This window comes from Lithobates pipiens, unplaced genomic scaffold (genome assembly GCF_037356315.1).
Source record: "Lithobates pipiens isolate NorthernLeopardFrog02 unplaced genomic scaffold, aLitPip1_a1.2 Scaffold_28, whole genome shotgun sequence".
Classification (NCBI taxonomy): domain Eukaryota; kingdom Metazoa; phylum Chordata; class Amphibia; order Anura; family Ranidae; genus Lithobates; species Lithobates pipiens.
Genome location: NW_027507789.1, coordinates 205138302 through 205162186, shown reverse-complemented (window position 1 = coordinate 205162186; position 23885 = coordinate 205138302). Strand labels below are relative to the sequence as shown.

Below are 23885 nucleotides of genomic sequence, written 5' to 3'. Positions count from 1 at the left end.
GGCCAGTCAAGTTCCTCCCCCCCAAACTCGCTCATCCATGTCTTTATGGACCTTACTGTGTGCACTCGTGTGCAGTCATGTTGGAACAGGAAGGGGCCATCCCCAAACTGTTCCCACAAAGTTGGGAGCATGAAACTGTCCAAAATGTCTTGGTACGCTGACACCTTAAGAGTTCCCTTCACTGGAACTAGAGGGCCAAGCCCAACCCCTGAAAAACAACCCCACACCATAATCCCCCTCCACCAAATGATTTGGACCAGTGCACAAAGCAAGGTCCATAAAGACATGGATTAGCAAGTTTGGGGTGTAAGAAACTGACTGCACAGAGTCCTGATCTCAACCCGATAGAACATCTTTTGGGATGAGTTAGAGTAAAAAAAAAAGGTTCCTCAAATAATAGGACTTTAAACAGACCATAATCAGTGGTTTAGATATAAAAGTACAAATTTATTGAAACTTGAAATTCAATTGGAAGCATAAAGATAAAATCAAACACATGATGATGGGAACAGAATTGGAAAACGGCTGGTGGAATGGCCTGAGATGACTGTCAGAAAGACAGAAGGAGCCCAACATGTTTCAATATATATAATGCAAGTCTTCTTCAGAGCTCGATGGTTTACGAATTCCAAATGTATAGCCTTAATCCCATGTGTTAATGATTCACCCAAGAGAAATCATAACTCAGAAGATAAGGAAAGAGTTGAACCATCACAGCTGCGCATATAAATAAATACGAGAAGAGGATGGAATCTGTCATAGTATGTTCCCCCTGTAGGGATGCAAAATCCCACTGGGGGGGGGGGGCAAAACCCAGGAGACTCACTGTAGTATGTCCCAGTGACCCCACAAATCTATACCCCAACGATTATGGGAAAATAGAGGGCATTTGTCCACAGAACCGAGTCAGTAAGGGGTAGGAGCTGAGAACTGTTTATATGATATATAGAGGCATCCATGAAGTTGAAGGGCATATGGTCACCAACAGTACAGATCTCTAGAATGTGACTGGAATAGCCATGTAGATCTTGTATCTATGGTGGGGTAGCGTGGCTGCTGGCGTCTCCCAGGTGAAGCAGCCCTTCCACCAGCCATTCCCATCATCATGTGTTTGATTTTATCTTTATGCTTCATATTGTATTTCAATAAATTTGTACTTTTATATCTAAACCACTGCTTATGGTCCATTTAAAGTCCCACTCTTTGAGGAACCTTTTTTTTTACCTTCATCAGTTTTGGATGCATTAGAAAGATTAGAACACTTATGGTTTTATTTTAGCCGAAGTGTGGATGTCCGACATGCTCCCTGCTGAGTAAGAGCAAGAATTTTCTATTCAGCAAATCTCACGCTCCCTGTTGATTGGAGATCTCTAGCTAGAGTCAGTAGGGGGTGTTTCGGTCCTCTGCAGAGAGACTGCTGATTCCACAAAGAAAGAAATGGCCTCTCTACAGCATGCTGGCCACGGGTAAGCTTTTGGCTTTCTAAAGGACTTGCACAGCCTTTGGGAATTCTAATTCTCTACAGCCATTCTGGTAAATCACACACTCCACGGCCGCATTGCATAGTTAAGTATGCACCATGTCCGGGGCAAGCTTTGCAGCTTTCTTATTCACCTGCGTCCTGCTCACTAGACAACAATTCAGCATCATCACTTCTATCTAAAAAGCAAACAGGCAACCCAGAGAGCTAGGAGGCTGAACCATGAAGCGGTCCAACGGGGGGGGGGGGTTGAATATAACAAAAGTGGTGGGACAAAATTCCAAAACTTTAAACATCTTCTTTATATAAATTTAAGTTTTAGCGTTTGCTTGGAGTTCTGCTTTTCAAGTATATATATATATATATATATATATATATATATATATATATATATATATATATATATATATATATATATATATATATATATAGATATATCTATATATATATATATATATATATATATATATAGATATAGATATATATAAGGCAAGCAAATCAACAAACCTTTCCCTTCAGCAAAATCTGGCAAATATTTTATACTTACATAACGCGGAGCTCAATAAAACATGGACATGCAACAGCAACTCCATTTCTGCACTTGAACAGATTACCGACAATGGAGTTACAGCATGACCCACGAGACTCTAAAATAGGCATGATCACTGGTGCCAGGCTAAAAGCCGTGTTCCAGGGTTTTTTATGAAGGCCAGAATCTCAAGTGTATGAAGTACGTCTCCGAGCATCATGAAAATATTCACTGCCTGGGAGGGGGTCTTTGGTTGATGAACATTAGAGATGTTGACTGGGGCCAGGAGAGCTTATCGCTAGTCTGCAGTACAATAATTATCATAAAAAAACAGCCAATATTAGAATATGCAAAGCAGAAAAAAAAAAAAACACAGACAGTGGAAGGGTGGAGAACTGGGAAAATTCTGTCTGGTTCAACGAACCTTGTTCCCAACAACACTACTATAATGGTGGCCTTAGGGTGTGCCTTCACATTTGAAAATACATAATCTGTAATGCCACGTCAAGGGGTACCTTCTGCATTGTGTGGTTCCTAACTCAAAACTATCTGAGCTCCTAACTTGGAACATACAGTATCTCACAAAAGTGAGTACAGCCTTCACATTTTTGTAAATATTTTATTCTATGTTTTCATGTGGCAACACTGAAGAAATGACACGTTGCTACAATGTAAAGTGGTGAGTGTACAGCTTGTATAACAGTGTAAATTTGCCGTCCCCTCAAAATAACTCAACACACAGCTATTAATGTCTAAACCGCTGGTAACAAAAGTCAGTACACCCCTAAGTGAAAATGTCCAAATTGGGCCCAAAGTGTGAATACTTTGTGTGGCCACCATTATTTTCCAGCACTGCCTTAACTCTCTTTGGCATGGAGTTCACGAGAATTTCACAGGTTGCCACTGGAGTCCTCTTCCCCTCCTCCATGATGACATCACAGAGCTGGTGGATGTTAGAGACCTCGCGCTCCTCCACCTTCTCTTTGAGGATGCCCCACAGATGCTCAATAGGGTTTAGGTCTGGAGACATGCTTGGCCAGTCCATCACCTTTACCCTCAGCTTCTTTAGCAAGGCAGTGGTTGTCTTGGAGGTGTGTTTGGAGTCGTTATGTTGGAATACTTCCCTGCTGCCCAGTTTTCAAAGGTAGGGGATCATTCTCTACTTCAGTATGTCACAGTACATGTTGGTATTCATGGTTCCCTCAATGAACTGTAGCTTCCCAGTGCCGGCAGCACTCATGCAGCCCCAGACCATGACACCCCCACCACCATGCTTGACCGTAGGCAAGACACACTTGTCTTTGTACTCCTTATCTGGTTGCTGCCATACACTCTCGACACCACCTAATCCAAAAAGTTTATCTTGGTCTCATCAGACCACAGCACATGGTTCCAGTAATCCATGTCCTTAGTCTGCTTGTCTTCAGCAAACTGTTTGCAGGCTTTCTTGTGCATCATCTTTAGAAGACGCAGCAATGCTGGCAGCACTCATATGTCTATTTCTCTAAGACAACCTCTGGATGTGACGCTGAGCACATGCACTTACCTTCTTTGGTCAACCATGGCGAAGCCTGCTCTGAGAGGAACCTGTCCTGTTAAATCGCTGTATGGTCTTGGCCACCATGTTGCAGCTCAGTTTCAGGGTCTTGGCAATCTTCTTATATCCTAGGTCATCTTTATGTAGAGCAACAATTCTTTTTTTCAGATCCTCAGAGTTCTTTGCCATGAGGTGTCATGTTGAACTTCCAGCCAGTGACCAGTACGAGAGAGTGAGAGTGATAACACCAAACTTAACAGACCTGCTCCCCATTCACACCTGAGACCTTGTAACACTAACGAGTCACATGACACTGGAGAGGGAAAGTGGCTAATTGGGCCTGATTTGGACATTTTCACTTAGAGGTGTACTCACTTTTGTTGCCAGCAGTTTAGACAATAATGATTGTGTGTTGAGTTTTTTTGAGGGGACAGCAAATTTACACTGTTATACAAGCTGTACACTCACTACCTTACATTGTAGCAAAGTGTCATTTCTTCAGTGTTGTCACATGAAAAGATAGAAGAAAATATTTACAAAAACGTGAGGGGTGTACTCACTTTTGTGAGATACTGTATATAGCAATGAGCAAATTGAGAGCAGGTAGGCCTTGAAGGTAGCCCCTTCCTCCTTAAGTATACAACACACCTGACCCCCAACATCACTCATTGGCAAGCTGATCACCCCCAGCATGTGTATGTACTAAATACACCAAAGCAAAAATGGCAGCCGCTAGGATCAATAGATAGATAGATAGATAGAATGCAATTGTAGCCTATATTTCTCCATGTCCAGTCTACGACAGCCTTCATCAACCTTTCAATCTTACAGGAACCCTTGAAATAATTTTCAGGTTTCAGGGAACCTCTGCAAAATTGAATTCATTGGGGGTCAATGGAAAGAATAACTCTTACTTTGATGGTCAGAAGAGACCACTGATGGCCAGAATGCCATGCTTACAGACAATTAAAAAGGTCTACCAAGTAGCATTAAAGATTATGTCGACACACTCAGATAGGAAATCAGCCATAGCTCAAGGAACCACTAACAACTCCTGGAAAACTCCTAGGGTACCATGTAGCCCTGGTTGAGAAAGGCTGGTCTATAATATGAGAGTCTTACTACTAAGGGCAATGTGGAGAACAGTTACAAAATGAATAATTATAGATGCTTAAGAATACATAAACCAAAATTAGGTATATCTGCTACACATAGGTCTAATGCCGCGTACACATGGTCAAATCTTCCGATAGAAAATGTTCGATAGGGGCGTTTTGACGGAAGTTCTGACCGTGCATAGGCTCCATCGGACATTTTCCATCGGAATTTCCTACACACAAAATTTGAAATCTGGATCAAAAATTTTCCGACAACAAAATCCATTGTTGGAAATTCCAATCGTGTGCATACAATTCCGAAGCACAAAGTTTTATGCATGCTCGGAATCAAGCACAAGAGCCACACTTCATTTTCCTCGGCTCGTTGTAGTGTTGTATGTCACCGCGTTCTTGTCGTTCGGAATTTCCGACAACATTGTGTCACCGTGTGTATGCAAGATAAGTTTGAGCCAACATTTGTAATTTTGTTGTCAGAATGTGTCGATCGTGTGTACGCGGCATTAGAGTTTCTTAAAACGATCAACCTTTCCACAGAAATAGAAGAAGTCAACACGCTGGAAAAAAAAAAAAGTTAAAAAATTGTTCTTTATTAGTACTGTAAGGCAGCATAACAGAAGCAGAAGACAATTGCTTAGGCATTTGACCCTCTAAGGGTTCTTATTTATTGCAAGTGTATTCACAAAGTAGTAAGACAGCATTTAAAAAGTAATTCACGAACATTTGTTAGTAGAAATGGACCAAATACAGCTCAGACAAGGGTCCTAAACAACAATACAATAAAAAGAGCAGTGTGTGCCATGCAACCATTCAGTAATTATCTTCATTATGCTAGCTGCTCAAAAGTGAATGGTGGCTTCTGTGGGTTCCTGCACAGTACTGCTCCTTGCCTTCCATTGTAAAGAAGCTTATAGTCGTAAATCCCAAGACCGGGTCAAAGCTTTTCCAGTTTGGACAGCCAATCTCTGCTTTAGAAGTTCCATGGAAAAGCTTAACAAACTGATTCTTAAAAAAAAAACAAGCAAAGAAGATTTCAAACAAATTTTGGTTTGATGTTTCTCTCTAAATATCCTCTTTTGTCAGCACAGGACCTTTGAAGTTCTGTTGAAAACACTAATAGTGGAAACACGCCACAGATATTAAACATCACTCCGTAGGATAGAATCCGGCAGACTTCTCGCTGCCCTCTGTACTGCGCGCCAGGTACCTGCGTGCCAACTGCAGAAAAGCTCAAACCTGCAGGATGACATTTTAAACCTGTACCATGTCTTTGATGTATCCAGCTGTGATGTTAGTGAAAGCAGCTGGTGACACCATGAGAGCCATGCTCCACCGGATCTCTACATTGTATGCTTTAGCAGAAAACGTTCAAGGGATAACATTCAGTTCTTCATCTCCTGGAAATGAGAAACAGAGGTGCCAAGGTTTACCCAGTGTACATCATCTACTATACAGCCAGCATATATATAATAAAATCAAACAACAATTAGACAATTGTATGTCAGGTTTTGGAAGGAGACATTGACATCGGAGGAGCGCTAAATCCCAGAACAATGGTACATTGATACTTGGGATTCTAGAATGAAGACACAACTGAGGAATACAAAACCCTAAAACTAGGGTACATTGACACTTTAGGTTCTAGAATGAAAAGATAGCTGAGGAATGTAGAACACCAGAACAAGGATACACTGACACTTAAGGTTGCAGAACAAGCATACATACCCTTACCCTGGTTCCCCGGAAAATAAGCCCTACCCCAAAAATAACCTACAATGGCTTATTTGGGAGGTAGGGCTTATATTGCAGCCATCACCGACAATCACGCTAGGTCTTATTTTCGGGGAAACAGGGCAGACAACTGAGGCCGCGTACACACGCGCAGACTGTTCGCCCAACTTTGTCCGTCCAACAGTTTCGGCAAACAGTCCGCTCAAAATTAGCATGGACGGACATGCCCACACACGACGAACGAACAGTTTGCTGAAACCGTGCGCGATGACGTGAACGGCTCGTACGACGGGACGGAAAATACGACGTCCTATACACTGCATTATAACTTTCGGCGTGTAAATCCTTTCTGAGCATGCGCGGAACTTAGTTTGACGAACAAGCCTACACACGGGCGGACTGTTCGCTCAAACAAGGTTTCAGCGGACAGTTTTACGGAATTTCCGAAAAACCTTGTTCGTCAAACTGTCCGCTGAAACTGTCCGCTGAAAGCCCACACACGAGCGGACTGTCCGCCCAAACACTGTTCAGCGGACAAAGTTGGGCGAACAGTCCGCCCGTGTGTACGCGGCCTGAGAAATACAAGGGTAAACTGATACTTGGGCCCTTATAATTATTATACATAGACAACTGAGGACTAAGGGTAAACTGATACTTAGGGTTCTAGAATGAAGAGATAACTGAAGAATACAAAACCCTAAACTAAGGGTACAGGGAATGTAAAACTCTAAAGCATGGATACACTGACACATAAGGTTCCAGAATGAATACAGATATGGACAACCAAAAATAACAAAACCCCACAACAAAGGTATACTGACACTTGGGGATCTAAAATAGAGATACATAATAGAGATACATACAGCAGACAACGAAGGAATGCAAACCCCATAACAAGGGTATATTGACACCTGGGGTTCCAGAATGAACAGAGGAGAACAGTCCTAAAACAAGGGTACACTCAGAGCAACAAGTGCACACTGACTAGAACGAAGAATTCTAGAATGAAGGGATAACTGAGGAAAACAAAATGCAAAAAACAAGCATACACTGACACCTGGGGTTCTAGAATGAAAAGATAGTCGAAGAATGCAGAACCCCAAAACAAGGATACACTGACACTTAAGGTTCCAGAACAAACATACTGTATATAGACCACTGAAAAATACAAGGGTAAACTGATAGTTGGGGCCCCATAATTATTATACATAGACAACTGAGAAATGCAAAACCCAAGAATAAGGGTACACAAATACAAAACCTCACAACAAAGGTTATACTGACACTTTGGGATCTAAAATGATCCCTGACTAAAAAGAAGAGACAAGTGAAGAACACAAAACCCCAGAACAAAGGTAAACTGATAGTTGTGGTCCCATAATTAACATACATGGACAACTGAAGAATGCAAAACCTAAGAACAAGGGTACCCTGACACTTGGGATTCTAAAAAGAGGAGACACCTGAAGAACACAAAACCCTAGAAGAGGAGTACACTGACAATTGGGATTCTATTGTAGACATCTCAGGAACACAAATCTCAGAACAAGGGTACATTGTCTCTTGGGGTGCTGGAAAAAAAAAAAAAGAGACAGCTGAAGTACACGACACTCCAGAAAAAGTTACACTGGAACTTAGAATTCTAGATTACACATAGACATAAGAGAACAACAAAAATTCAGAATAAGGATACATTGACACTTAGAGTTCAAGAACAATGGCACACAGACATCCAAATGACACAATGATAATGGGGTAATTTTTGATGTCTAAAATAAGAATTGTTCTTTCTCTTAGCATTCAATCAGATTCACATCTGCACTGCAAAATGCAAGGTCAGCTGGTGTATACTATGAAATAGACATTTTTATTTCAGATCCCTTGATGAAATTGACCCAATATGCCGATACCTGAGCATTAGGAAAATAAAGCAACCTTTCTATTACCGCAGGCCGTACAGCAAGAACCACTAAAAATATACAGTACAGGATAATTGATAAGCAGCATCTCTATTTGGTTGGCAATTTCCTTGACTTTTTATGACAACTACTAGTGTAGTGAATGCAGAAGGCACCAGGACTCTCCACTTACCTGATAAATAACACGAAGAAGAGTCACAGCCACCTACTACCCCCGGAGGCCCATAATGTCCAGGGATTCCTGGATTCCCAGGGGGACCAGGCTGTCCAGGAAAGCCCATGGGCCCAGAATTTCCAAAGACATCCTTTCCTGGAAGACCTGGAGGGGAAAATAAATACCGTAAATATTTGTGCTCTAAAACAAAAAGTCAGGGTGTTTAGTTACTAGAATAAAGTGGTTACCTATAGCTCCAGAAGGTCCTGCTGAGCCTTCTCTACTTTGTCCTGGAGTTCCCTTCTCTCCTTGATGTCCTTTGGACCCTAAAATATTAACAGAGGCCATGCACGAAAACATAAAAAGCAATACGAAACTAGAAACTGATATTTCACAAATTAGTAGATGCTGTGGGAATGAAATCAATTAAGAGTTTTTTTTTTTAATTATTATTAATGGTGTCATCAATCTTATTACTACAGCACCCATTTTATCACTACAACACCCACAACTTACCCACGTACCATGTAATTGTTTGGTGTGCAAATAGTTGGTGGACACCTGACCATTAGACCTGTATGAACGTGTTGGACACTAGTAATATGTAGTTGCCATGGAAGGGTTTCCACATACTTTAGGCCATATAGTGTACCATCAGCTCTAAGATTTTTAATTTTCTCAGTGTAATGAAGGAAGCAAAAGGGAATGGATATTCTGGGAAAACCCATTTTATCAGTCACGGTTAGACTTCATGATCAACCAGAAAAAAACAAAAAACAAACTAAAGTGGGGGATATTGTAGCTGAAGCAAACCAGACATATAAGAAGCTAATTAGTGACTCAACCCATCATACCATTTTTCAACTGAGCAGTATCAGTCCACCTTTGGACTGAATTCTTAAACTAAGCTCAACAAAGTAGACTAGTGGTCTTCAAGCTGTGGCCCAGGGGCTGGATGTGGCCCTTGGCTTACCTTTATCTGGCCCTTGGGGCAATATTCCACCAGCTGACAACTAATGGGGCACTATTCCTCCCACTGACACCATTGATGGGGAACTATTCTTCCCATTGATACCAACAATGGGGCACTTTTCCTTCCATTCAAACCAATGATGGGGCATTGTTTATGACCACTAATGTTGGGACATTTTCTACTTCCACTGGTCACAGTATGGCTCCCCTAAAGTCTAAAGAGCAGTAATCTGGCCCTTTGCTTAGAAAATTTGGAGATCCCTGACGTAGACTAACCACTAAAAATGGCAGTCAAAACCAAGGGAAAAATCTGGTTTCACAGTTCAACTTCAAAAAGAAGCACTTCCAACCAGATCCTGCCCTCACCTATTTAGCATCTACCGTCTAGTTTTGGACAATAATCTGCTCAAATACAGCCACTTGTACTCAGACATCCAAGACAAGATAGGATCCAGAAACAATTAGATCTGTATAAAATTTCCCCAGTTCAAGTCAAGTATACCTGTTGGGTAAACTTCAAGGCCCAGCAAGACAGAATCCAAGATTGTCCTTTGGATAAGTAGGACCAAAAAATGAATAGGAAAGCATGATTCACCTACGGTCCCCCTTTCCCTAGACAATCATTTATAAAGGCTGAAGAATAAGAAATTATACCTCGTTCTCCTGGGTATCCATTCCTGGCTGGCTGTCCGAAAGCACCATTAAATCCAGGTGCTCCTTGTTCTCCTGGTGGCCCCGGAGGTCCTGGCGGTCCAGGTTCTCCTGGTTTTAATTCCAAATCCCAGAGGGGGACAGGTTGTACATCTTTCTCCTGCAGCACTGCTTCCAGTTTTACCATGTGAGCTGAGAAATGATAATATGCAGAAGAGGCAATATAATTCCATATATAACTACATCAAGAAATAGCCACCGACCACTAAAAATTCTCAGCAGTGGACACCCAGTTGACAAGCACTTACCCTGTATGAGTCTCTCACACACCTGATTAACCAAATGGTAAATGGTGGCGGCAGATTGAGGTTCCCCCTGTTTTTAAGAGATGTGAGCTTAAAGTAGAATATTGTTGTAAAGAATTTATAAGCACAACAGGCTAAGCTAAGTTCCAGTCAAACTGGAAAAATTTAGTACGTGTTGTTTAGCAAAAGGCATAATTGAAAATAACAGTTGTCCTGTTGAGGAAATGTCTACAATAAAGGAACTGATGAGGAGAGAAATGATTTCCTGTCTTGCTCTATCGCAGAACACGAGGCTGAGGTCAATAGACAGGCAATTAGTCTTTGTATGGAGCTGTGCTCATTGAAACTCACCTTCTCCCCTTTTTCGCCTCGGGTGCCAGGAAGACCCTGTGAAAAAACAGAGAAGTAATAATGAGCAATTGATGAACCCACAGAATATACAACCCTATAAATAAATATAGAGATCACTGACACCTTGGAGAATGCAGCCTATCCATTTACTAGATATTGATGACATCACTGAGAATGCAGCCTATATTTTTGTAGCACCTTTCTAGTTAGGCTGCTAGGTAAGTAACATTTTTGACTCTTGCTGTATGCAGGGAGCAGTAATTGATTAGTCTGGTCTATTCAGGGCTTAACAGGCTGGGAGTTAATTGCTTCCCCCTGCCTCTAAAAGAAGATTCTAGAGCTTAGGGAGGGAGAATTCAAATGACCAGCCTGAATATTAAACAGGGCCTAGCTAATCCAGGGGCGGGGGGCAGTTGGTGGTTGGGATGCTGTTAAATAGTCTGGGGCCCTGAAGAGATTCTCTTTCACCCTCCTGAGAGAATGGATCAGTGAGCTGATAGGAGGAAGGGGCTGCCTGCCCATGGTGCACCTGGAACTGGATGCTGGATTACTTTACGAGAGTCTGTAGCTATGGACTTATCCTATTCCAGGATTCTGTTAGTAGAGCCTTTTTTCTGTGCTGCACCTTAAAGTCACTTCATGGCCCCCAGCCTTTAACCTACCGACTGTTCCATAGTTTAGCTATACCTGTTCAGCAAGCTACTTCATGGTCCCCAGCTGTGAACCTACAGACTGTTCCAGTCTAGCTATAACGGTTCTGCATGCTACTTCATGGTCCCTGGCCATGAACCTATAGACTGTTTCAATCTAGCTATACCTATTCTGCAATCTGCTTGATGGTTCCCAGCCGTGAACCTATAAACTGTTCCAGTCCAGCTATACCTGTTCTATAAGCTGCTTCAAGGTTCCCCAGCCGTGAACAGCTATGGACTAATCCTATTCCAGGATTCTGTGAGTAGAGCCTTTCTTCTGTGCTGCACCTTAAAGCCACTTCATGGCCCCCAGCCTTTAACCTACAGACTATTCCATAGTTTAGCTATACCTGTTCTGCAAGCTACTTCATGGTCCCCAACTGTGAACCTATAGACTGTTTCAGTCTAGCTATACCTATTCTGCAAGCTGCTTGATGGTTCCCAGCCGTGAACCTATAAACTGTTCCAGTCTAGTTATACCTGTTCTGCAAGCTGCTTCAAGGTTCCCCAGCCGTGAACCTATAAACTGTTTCAGTCTAGCTACACCTGTTCTACAACCTATTCCAGCTGTGGGTGAAAAGACAGTGTCACTACTGTTGAGAGAGAGTGCTCCTCTTAAAAATTGCGCTCAAGCATTTTGGAGTATCCCACATCACCCGCGTCCCCTGCCCAGTTCCTACAAGGACTAAAATACAGAAACCCACGTCACCCACATCCCCCACCCAGTTCCTACAAAAAATAAAATACAGAATCCCACATCACCCACGTCCCCTTTCCAGTTCCTACAAGCAGTAAAATCCAGAAAAAAGACAATCCCCTAGACTGTTTGATGAGCCGGAGTGAATGGACTATTGCTGTGTGCCTGGCTGCCTCTGCACAATTTGGGAAATAACCTGTTCAGCTACATCAGCCCTGATGGGAATTACACTTTCATTAGAGTCTGGTGACATCACTGAGAATTTGACCTATCATTTCTTTAGTGACATTAGTGAGAATGCAGCCCTTCCATTCACTAGAAACTAATTATATCAATGACAATGCAGCCTATCCATTCACTGTACTTGAGCGATATCACTTTAGTTAAGCTAATCCTAAAATAGCTACTGCCACGCTGCTTTAAATGGAAACACAATTCCACACCTCATATAACTGTTTGCTAAGTGTTAGTATTCTGGATCTGCTTCATGAACTAATGACATTCAATTAATGCAAAGAAGAACATTACACACAGTCACCAGGATCCTCGAAAATATTTTTCAAAGTGTCATTTGCGTCATCTCGCATATAGCAGCTTACGACAGAGAAGCTGTAAAACCTCTGTAATCTGCCATAATTCACAAGATCCTATCAATGGTAGATCAAGCTAGTGCTGGTCATGTAAAAACGTTTCCTCTATTGGGTGGTTTAGGCAGCCCCTTGCCCCCTCTAACCTACACCCTATTCTTACTCAAGCAAGTTTGCACGATTTCCCATGATTCCCTGTTTTGTGAAGGCACCAAATTTATAGAACCTGCCCCGGACCACAAATGGACCATCCAGCATCTAGCTAGGTCAGGATCCCATGTACGTACTGTGGGCCCAACGTCTCCAACAGGTCCTCTTTCACCAGGACTTCCAGTTAATCCTTGGACCCCTTGAATCCCCTAAAAAAAAAAAAAAAGTATTAACAAAAAATAAAAAAATTGAATTTAGACACCTATAATATTTACTGAAATAGTACCACCATGTAGAAGATGAGTCACCCATGTAATGTGGTCTATAAAAGCACCCCCATAAGTTAGTAGTAAACATAATATGAGTGTTCATGAGGTTTCACTGACCACACCATATGGAGACCAACAGTAAAAATAGAATGACCTCCATGATTAAGCCTCGTAGTTGGGGTGAAAAGCGTTTGGGTGATGGCTTGGATGGAGCGAGAAATGGTTTGGGCCAGGACGGATCCACTCCCAGCCTGCACCCCCACAGCAGCTTCCACCTGATTAGATCATGGTCACCTGAGCAGGTAAAAACCAAATGTTATTTGAAGTGGAAATTTGTTTTCTTTCTACCCAATCCACAATCCATCCTTGCTTCTGCTGCTGGAGTTACCCACAAATGTCCAGTGTTAGGCAATGCAAAAAAAGTAATAAGAGCAACGATCCACAGAGAGTTTTGTGACTCCTCTAAGAAACCTCTTCCACCAACCTGGGTTGTGTTGTTAGAGAAACCCACAACTGTCCAGTGGTGGAAAAAGCAAAAATTTTAAAACAAGTGAGCTTGGCTCTACAACTATAGTTTCTAAAGTAATGGGCAAGTTCAAAAAATTAAAAACAAATGAGTAAAAAAATAAAATTGTGACTGATTTATTGACGCAAATTCATGAGGAATAATCCACAGAGAGTCTTGTGACCCCCTCTAAAAAGTAATTTCCACCTTTAAAATCCTAGGCCCTCCTGCTGTAAACTCCTGAGTAATGGTGAGCTGAACTTCCATGGGTTTGATTTAAGCAGGGATTCCATGAACTGCAAAAAAGTTCAGATGCCGAACCCAAACCTCTCTGAAATCAAAGGAAGATGCATCTGTCAATCTGACAACCAAATCTAGCAAAGCACCCTGCCTCCATTTTGATGAAGACAAGGGCCTCTTCCACGCAACCCTGGCTCGGTGGTTGTGGGGGTCTGAGAGTGGGGAGCTTATTGGAATCTGTAATACCGCATACACACGATCAGAGTTTCGGCCAGAAAAAGACAGATGAGAGCTTTTCATTGGAAAACGCGACCGCGTGTATGCTCCATCGGAAATTTAGCTGTCCGAATTCCCGCCAGCCAAAAATTGATAGCATGTTCTCAATTTTCCCAACGGAAAAACTTCCTATTGGTAATTCTGATCGTGTGTATGCAATTCCGACATGCCAAAAATCAGGCATGCTCAGATTCAACTACGAGACAGAAGCTATTGGCTACTGGCTATTGAACTTCCTTTTTCTAGTCCCGTCGTACGTGTTGTACGTCACTGCGCTCTAAACTATCGTAATTTGGTGTGACCGTGTGTAGGCAAGACAGCTTGAGCCGAATTCCGTCGGGAAAACCCTTAGAGCTTTTACCGACGAGAATTCCGATCGTGTGTATGCGGCATTGGCCTCCTTTAATAATAATGACAATGGGTCCAACCAGGGCCGGGACAAGGGGTGGGCAGGAGGGGCGGCTGCCCTGGGCACAATGGTTTATTGCAGGGATGGGGGCACCCTAAACCCTAAAAGAAATGGGAGGGGGGAGCAGTTTGGCATCTTTTGCCCTGGGCACTGGATGATCTTGTCCCGGCACTGGGTCCAACAGATACCACACCCTGGTATTATTTTATTGGCTTCCACATTCCGATAGGACCCCCACAACCACCGGTCCAGGATTGTGGGGAAGAGGCCTTTGTCTTCATCAAAATGGGTACTTTGCCAGATTTGGTTATCAGATTGGCAGATACAGTAACCTAGAAAAAAAAGACACCAAACATTTGACACAAACTAAAAATCCCAAAAACATGTCCCTTGATGTAAATCCATTGACAATGACACCCGCCAAAGAAAGAAAAAAAATTTGACATGCAGATGCAGGCAACCAATCCTGATGGTAACAATAACTGAATGACAGCTCCCCGGGCTGTTATCCACAATGTAATGTGACATCATTGCCCAAACATGGCCAGTAGTCAACAAAGTTCTTTCCATCCCCGTTCTCTTCCCGGCACACCTCCATACATTACAGGTGCTGACTTCTGACTTGTACTGAGCTACTGCTGTTCCAGCACTAAATGTCTGTAATATATTCGGTATAATGAGCACAATTGCCGGAGTCTTGGATCCTGGACTCTGATGTTATAGGAAAGCTATAAATAAAAGCTGCCCTATATAGGACGATGTTTGTAACTTTGACAAATACAGCAAATTAGTCCAAGTTCCCAGAATTCACAGCATCCCCGAATAATAATAAGTGCAGGAAGTAAAGGCAAAGTCTACTTTTGCTAAAAATAATAATAATAATCCAGTAAATCATACATCACTGCTACACCAGCCATTTTGTAATTTAACACCATTAAGGATGACCTTTCCCTTTCAATCTGCAGACACAGTGATTTTCCATCACTGTCGCTTCTCTATAATATGGCAGACAGGATCATTCTGTATGCCGCTCTTGTACAGGCTCTGGCTGGAGTGACTCAGTCACTGGCTGGAGTGGCTGCTTTGCTCCAGAAGTTCGGCACAGAGCTGGTAGTCACATTAGAAGCATCTCCCGCAAAAGAAGTTTCACTAGCAGAGATACCTTCTGAGAATGCTACACAGATGTGTGAATGATTCTCCGAATTACAGCACATGAGATTGCCCAGATGATGATAATGGAGGCAGACCCTCCTTCTTAGCAGTCAATTTGGGAAAGTACATAGTAAATCTTATTAGTGACCTATTACAATGACTGAGATTGTTCTGGTGACAAACCTGAAGGCAAACCCAACAACTCAGATATAGATCAAAATTAACATAGTAACACATATATTTTTTAAATTACAACAGAAAAGGCTGGTCCTACCACTTATTACTCTGGTAACTGATGAAGGATCTAATGTTGGCTTTGTCCAGGTCAGCCTTTCGCAACCTTTTAAACCCTGGACCCTTAAAAAAAATTAAGGAAACCCCAGTTTAATTTAATTAATCGGCTGTCATTAGGAAGAATGTCCCTGAAGGTCAGTGGGAAGAATGTCTCTTGCATCAGGGCCAGTGGGAAGAATTTTCCTTACATTGGAGGTCAGTGGAAAAAATGACCCTTACATTGGAGGTCAGTGGGAAAAATGTTCCTTACATTGAAGGTCAATGGCAAGAATGTCTCTTACATTGGTGATTAGTGAGAAGAATATCCCTTGCATTGGAGGTCAGTGGGAAGAATGTTCCTTACATTGGCAGTCAGTGGGAAGAATGTCCCCTACATTGGAGCTTGTTGGGAAGAATGTCTCCATACATTGGAGGTCAGTGGGAAGAATGTCCCCATACATTGGAGGTCAGTGGGAAGAATGTCCCCATACATTGGAGGTCAGTGGGAAGAATGTCCCCATACATTGGAGGTCAGTGGGAAGAATGTCCCCATACATTGGAGGTCAGTGGGAAGAATGTCCCTTACATTGGAGGTCAGTGGGAAAAATGTTCCTTACATTGAAGGTCAATGGCAAGAATGTCTCTTACATTGGTGATTAGTGAGAAGAATATCCCTTGCATTGGAGGTCAGTGGGAAGAATGTTCCTTACATTGGCAGTCAGTGGGAAGAATGTCCCCTACATTGGAGCTTGTTGGGAAGAATGTCTCCATACATTGGAGGTCAGTGGGAAGAATGTCCCCATACATTGGAGGTCAGTGGGAAGAATGTCCCCATACATTGGAGGTCAGTGGGAAGAATGTCCCCATACATTGGAGGTCAGTGGGAAGAATGTCCCCATACATTGGAGGTCAGTGGGAAGAATGTCCCCATACATTGGAGGTCAGTGGGAAGAATGTCCCTTACATTGGAGGTCAGTGGGAAGAATGTCCCATACATTGGAGGTCAGTGGGAAGAATGTCCCCATACATTGGAGGTCAGTGGGAAGAATGTCCCCATACATTGGAGGTCAGGGGGAACAATGCCCTTTACATTTGAGGTCAGTGGCAAGAATGTCCCTTACATTGGTGGTCAGTGGGAAGAATGTCCCTTACATTGGTGGTCAGTGGGAAGACTGCCCCTTACATTGGAGGGAAAGGGGAAGAATGTCCTTTACATTGGAGGGAAAGGGGAAGAATGTCCTTTACATTGATGGTCAGTGAGAAGAACGTCCCTTACATTGATGGTCAGTGAGAAGAACGTCCCTTACATTGAAGGTCAGTGAGGAGAATGTTATTTACATTGGAGGTCACTGGGAAGAATGTTCCTTACATTGGTGATCAATGGGAAGAATGTTCCTTACATTGATGGTCAGTAAGAAGAACGAGAGAATGGTAGGAACCTCGTGCTGCAGAAATAAATGCGCACATTTAATTAAAGCTGCTCCCCTTAAAGTGCAATGTGCTAACTTTAGTGTTGAAGTGGTATGTGGGTGCGGCTGCGTGCTAAGGCCAGCCTTAGATGTTCCTATATGACTATCTTGGGCCGGACAAGAGTCCAACACTGTTATGTCCATATGTACATCATCACAGATTTTTGTAATGTTCTTGGCAGATCTATGCTATTCTTGTATTGTCTCACTGATGTGAATTTCTTTCAATAAACCTTTTGTACAAGAAGTGGTATGTGATAGGGGGCGCTTTTCACTATCACATACCACTTCAGAAAGAAGAATGTCACTTACATTCATGGTTAGTGGAAAGAATGTCCGCTTACATTTGTCGTCAGTGAGAAGAATGTCCCTTACATTGGAGGTTAGTGGGAAAAATGTCCCCTTACATTCAAGGTTAGTGGGAAGAATGTCCCCTTACATTCAAGGTTAGTGGGAAGAATGTCTCCTTACATTGGTGGTCAGTCGGAATAATGTCCCTTAGATTGGAAGTTAGTGGGAAGAATTCTCTTTACATTGGAAGAATGCACGATTAAATAACCAGCAGCGAACCTAGGACCAAAAAATGAAAATAATGTTTTATAATGCAAGTAAATTTATCTATTTCCACCCTGCTCTAGCTTGCATGGCCCCCTCTTAGTCGTCTCTGTTCTACTCTTCTATGTTGAGCGTATAATGTCCATTGTTTGAAACACGCAACACATGAGGTCAGTACTGATACCAATATTCATGTCTTTCTGTTCTAGGTCTACTGACAATGATTAAGTTGATTAGTCTACCAAATATGTGATACTTTGAATCCTATGTGTAATTATGACTATATTAAATTGTATACATTGTAGATTGTTTGTATTCACCTGGAAGTCCTCAGCCCATTCCTTCTCCCTGAAGAAGACCCTTACCCCACTAGTTGAAATGTGTTGGATTTCATCCGTCTCCCTGACAGTTGGTTTGGGCCTCTTCCATTTATGGACTGTTTCTGTATATCATGTTTTTTTTTTTTAGTTTTATTCATGTTGTATGATGTAATTTACTCTTTATAACAAATTTGTATTGTTTTATATATAATTTTTTTTTGAGTGTTCACGGTCGTCTATACTTAGTATAGAGGATACTTCTAGACCCACTTACATTTATCACTTTTTTCACTGAATTGTTATAGTGGAAAGCAGAATAGAGATAATAATGTTATGTATTTATATTGACATTTTAATGATGTGTATAGACAGTTTCCCGATAATATAGACTTTTTATGATAGGTGTAAACAGATTTTAGAAGTTTACACATATAATTTGATAGTGCACCATACTTTGGTTTGCTTGAAAATTTTCTGGTCTTCCAAATTTACATTATTTTATATGGCAGTGATGGTGAACCTTGGCACCCCAGATGTTTTGGAACTACATTTCCCATGATGCTATTGCACTCTATAGTGTAGTTGAGCATCATGGGAAACGTAGTTCCAAAACATCTGGGGTGCCAAGGTTCACCATCACTGTTATATGGTCTTGTTTCTTGACCTTGATGAAGGGAGTTTTGAGTCTGGAAATGTGTTGGCGATGTCCTCAGATTTTTTTATCAATATTAATAAGCTTTTATTGGACTTTCATTCTTAGGTTTTTACACATTGTTGAGACTATTGCAGGGACCCTGAGGGATACAACCCTCCATATAGCAAAGAGCTGTATCCATTGAACCAGAGATCAAATGAGATTCCTCATTTTGGGTTCAGTGCTCCCAACACATCTTCCTTAAAACTATCCCATCCTCCAGACAGACCCAGCTGCAGATCCTTCATCATTCGGAAAGGGAAATTGATACGTTTTAGGCTTAAGGTCTGGAAGAACGAGACACATTGGCATATGGCTATATCTTACTATGCCTAATGAAGGATAACAGTTTTGTTGATATCTACTGTTGTACCGGCTGTGTTTCGTGTGAGGTTTCCAGAGACCTGTTAGAACACTGAGTTTTAGGAACCTCTTGAATATTGGAGCAGAGGTTGCAGTGCTTTTTTGTTTATTTCAGCAGAAGGCCAACCAGGCCTTATTGTGTTGCCCAGTGCCTGATAAGCCAATGTTATTTCTGCAGGGGGAGGAAATTAGGTAGCCTATGAGAGAAGGTCCACCATAAGGAGGACCTCCCAAGGAGCAGACAGGTGATACAGAAAGCCACCAGACTGGGATAACGCAGATGGAGTCACCCTCTCACCAATGCTGTCTGGCAGTACATATATGAATCCCAAGACTGGCTGAACTGAATTAAAGTTCCCTTGGCAAGTAAAACAATTCACCAATATGAATTTCAGACAGGTATTTAGCAGTTTACCCAGAGATCTGCTGAAATATAAAGAAAGATTGCAGGTCATCAGCCCAATTTAAAATAACATTATCATTTCATTGGTTGTACATATGGACAAATCGCTGTTTTATTGTTAACAAATGAAAGAAGCCAGGTTCCATTTGGATCCCAGCTGGAGCCTTTTAGCTTAATAGATAAGCAGTGTTATTGTATTGTATTAAAATGTAACATCATAAATAAGTGAACGCACTTATACATAATAAATGATACCCAAAATAATGCAGTCATGAATTTAAACATGGAACTCCGTGCCAGGGCGGCTCATATACATATTTTAATTTGCAAGATAAATTTAGCACTACAAACTTTCTTTTTTATTTCGGTCAGATTTTAAAAACGGGACTCTGTGGCAGCGCCGCTCATGTACATATTTTCATTTGCATGATAAATTTAACACTACGAACTTTTAATTTTTTTTTTGTCGCTAGCGAAAGTGAACCGGGGTTGTTTTTTCGATTTGCATAATGGCGATTTGAATGGCTCTGCGGTAATGTTGATTAAATTTGTTGTTTTTTTTTTACTAAATCGCTGTCTGGAATTGATGATCCAGAACTTTCCACTCATTAGTCTTTTTGTCTTAGTTTCACGTTTTGTTTAGTCTCTTTATCATTTCTGTTCTCTACTATTCACGGAAGGCTTGCTCATGATCCGTGACATGGTGGCTTTGTGATTTCTCCTCACTGGGTGATTTTCTGTTGGATCTTTGTAATAAGTAAAGAATATGCTTACTAAATGGACTTGTTGTTGACCACTGAGGTTCTAACAAAGCAGCACAAATCGAAGGCGTGCCTGCATAGGATCTGTAGATGTGAAATCGTGATGTCAACCAGTAAACTGCGAATGCAATTTAAAAAGTAATTTACAATCTTTTTAAATCTCAGAACATCCCAGAACATCCTTGTTTAGGCACTTCCTGTTATAGGGTGACCACACTCCATCTATATAGCAAGTATGCTGCTGCGTTGTCTCCATGTCTCACTGGAGACAACAAGTGGCCATTTCAATGCACCATCAGGAAAGCCATCCTATAAAATACCATGTAGCCATCACAGAAGTCCAAGAACAAAAGAAAGAGGCCGCATGTGATCAGCACCATTGAGATGTGCCGAAGGGGGAAAAAGGGGGGGAAAGGGGGAAAAAGGGGTGGGGGAACAGGAGAAAAATGGGAAAAAAAGGGGGGGGGGAGTATTTTAATTGAAAAACTGTTTTTTTTTTGTTGTTAATACAAGGGCATTAGCAAGCTAAATGTTATTCACTTAGAGTTTAAATGTGTTTGGCCCGCATTGGCTGTATCTTGGGGAACAGTAAAGAGCGACTACAAAATTGCAACCTGACCAAAGAATGATCTGCAGGGGTGGTCCATCAGAACGTAAAGACATGGTGATCATCCGGACAGCCTGGGCTCAGGTCTATGAGTACACGACAGCAAGGCAGAGCTGAACAGATACAGGATCTTAAGGAAGGTATAGGGTCAATTCAATGTACGAAAGATCATCTTGATGTATTTTATATTGACCTTGTTATTATGAGCTTGAAGTGGCTATTGTTATCACTGTAAGTAAAGGTTAAAAAAAAAAAAACAGATCCAGGAAAAGGGGCATTGAGGAAGCCCTCTTGGGGTTGGTTATCAGAAAGCAATAAAGGTGAATGCCAACCAACCCCACATCCATGCCAATCAACCCTACATCCATGCCAATCAACCATACATCCATGCCAATCAATCTAACCTCCATGTTGACTCCATAGTTGGTAGCTAGCTACTAGTAAGTCCAGGTCCAGGAAAAGAGGCAATGAGGAAATTCTGTTGGGGTTGGCCTTTGGAAGCAATAGAGGTCCATGGCAACCAACCCTACATCCATGCCAACAAACCCTATGGCCATGCCAAACAACCCTAGGTACATGCCAAATAACCCTACATCCATACTAAACAAGCCTACATCTATGCCAACCAATCCCACACCCAATCAAACTATTCCCACTTCCTTTATTTAGGCGCAGGCAGAGCAGCACCCCAGACACGAGTAAGGGGAACTCTGCTGGAGACAATGGTGCTGTTTTCATATATAGTTGGTAGCAATAGTCACCTCTGACTCTACTAGTAAGTCCAGGTCCAGGAAAAGGGGCATTAAGGAAGCCCTCTTGGGGCGGGTCTTTGGAAGCAATAGAGGTACATGCCAACCAACCTTGTGCCCATGCCAACCAACCCCATGTCCATGCCAAACAACCCTACATTCAAGCAAACCAATCCCACGTCCATGTCAACCAACCCCACTTCCTTTATTCAGGCCCAGGCAGAGCAGCATCCAAGACACCAGTAAGGGGAATTCTGCTGGAGATGCTGGTGCTGTTTTCATATATATTTGGTAGCACTAATCACCTCTGACCAGGTCCAAGAAAAGGGGCATTGAGGAAGCCCTCTTAGAGCTTGTCTTTAGAAGCAAAAGAGGTCCATGCTAAGCAACCCTGAATCCATGCCAACCAACCCAATGTCCATGCCAAACAACCCTACATTCATGCAAACCAATCCCACATCCATGCCAACAAACCCCACTTCCTTTATTCAGGCCCAGGCAGAGCAGCACCCCAGACACCAGTAAGGGGAGCTTTGTTGGAGGTGATGGTGCAGTTTTCATACATAGTTGGTATCGGTAGTCACCTCTGATTCGACTAGTAAATCAAAGAGTCTAATTTTAGGCAAATATATCTATAAGTGGCGTAGAAATTTTTGTCATTGCTTTTCTTACCCGAGGTCCCGGGGGGCCTGAAGGGCCTGTATTCCCCTCCAATCCCCGTACGCCCTAGAAATAAGAAGAAAAAAAACACTGATAAAGTATACATAGGAGCCAGGGAGCACCTTATATCTGACACACACCTATAGGTTCAATTAGCAGTACACCGGAACCTCCCCAGCTACCAGCTTTGAGCTTACCATGAGCTCTTTGTTGCCAGATAACTTCTGATTGGCTGCTAGGAATTGCTGCACAACACAGCACAATGCACATAAAGTGGAGCACCTATAGCAAACAGTCTAAGAAAAGCTTTGTACTAAAAAAATATTCAATTGCAGTTAAACAGATGCGTTTCTCATGGATTCATTTTGGTTAAAATTTCTCTTGAGTCCATTCAAGTCCTTTTCCATTTTTTAAACCCTGATGAAGGGTGAGATTTCCCCTGAAGGTGTTGGCTGATTTTATGTGATTTATTTACGAATAATAAAGGCATCTTCTAAACGAAAGACAAGTATTTGGCGCAAATCAAAGATATTAGATTCCCACTACAGAACAGAGTCTATAAAAGTACATAAAATAGTGAGTGCAAAAAGTGCACTGCTTTGTCAAGTCCAAAAAAAAGGAGAATTGGATGCTGAGGGGAGGGGGGGAGAGAGATGAGGAGGGGGGAGGAATCCGCATACAGGGCTGCCACCTTGGGAGAGCTGAAAGTTAAGCTCCTGGATTGCTGTAGATAAAAAAGAAAAAAGAGAGAGGGGCGCCTCTGGGTGCAGATTTTTCAAAAGGTTTTAATTACAATGTAATAGTCATAAAATTTTGCACTCACATTTAGTAGTAGTGATCACTGGCTGACGTTTTAAATCAGATACACCAGATGACCCCTTGTGTTCAATGCCTATTTTTTGCCTACTAAATGTGAGTGCAAAATTTTATGACTATTACATTGTAATTAAAACCTTTTGAAAAATCTGCACCCAGAGGCACCCCTCTCTCTTTTTTTCTTTTTTATCTTCCAAACGAAACTCACTATGCTCAACCCAGATGGATCCAATATCCAGTGTGGAAACGCGGCACTAAGGCTCCTCTATACCTTGCAAGTATACAGTAGATAAAATCCGAAACGTATCCATGGGCTGAGAAATCTTCTTTATTAGAAAACGGGGTAAAGTCCACAGATAAAACAGGCTGACGCGTTTCAGCCAAGAATGACCTTACTCACAGTAAACTTGCTATGAGTAAGGCCATTCTTGGCTGAAACGCATCAGTACTGGGGATTTTTACTGCATTTTCTAATAAAGAAGATTATTCGTGGA

General features: G+C 42.0%; 1 protein-coding gene across 3 annotated transcripts in view; it reads right to left on the bottom strand.

Moving 5' to 3' along the window:
- Positions 1-5230: 5230 nt before the first annotated feature.
- Positions 5231-23885, bottom strand: part of COL20A1 (collagen type XX alpha 1 chain) — a 153037-nt gene continuing 134382 nt past the window's right edge. For all 3 annotated transcript variants that reach the window (XM_077460337.1, XM_077460338.1, XM_077460339.1), the window contains 8 exons: positions 22588-22641; positions 13008-13079; positions 10745-10780; positions 10397-10463; positions 10092-10280; positions 8714-8791; positions 8484-8630; positions 5231-6058 (listed from right to left, as the gene is read on the bottom strand). In XM_077460337.1, coding sequence (XP_077316463.1) covers positions 6030-6058; positions 8484-8630; positions 8714-8791; positions 10092-10280; positions 10397-10463; positions 10745-10780; positions 13008-13079; positions 22588-22641 — 672 coding nt within the window. In that variant the 3' untranslated portion in view covers positions 5231-6029. The remainder of the gene's footprint in view (positions 6059-8483; positions 8631-8713; positions 8792-10091; positions 10281-10396; positions 10464-10744; positions 10781-13007; positions 13080-22587; positions 22642-23885) is intronic.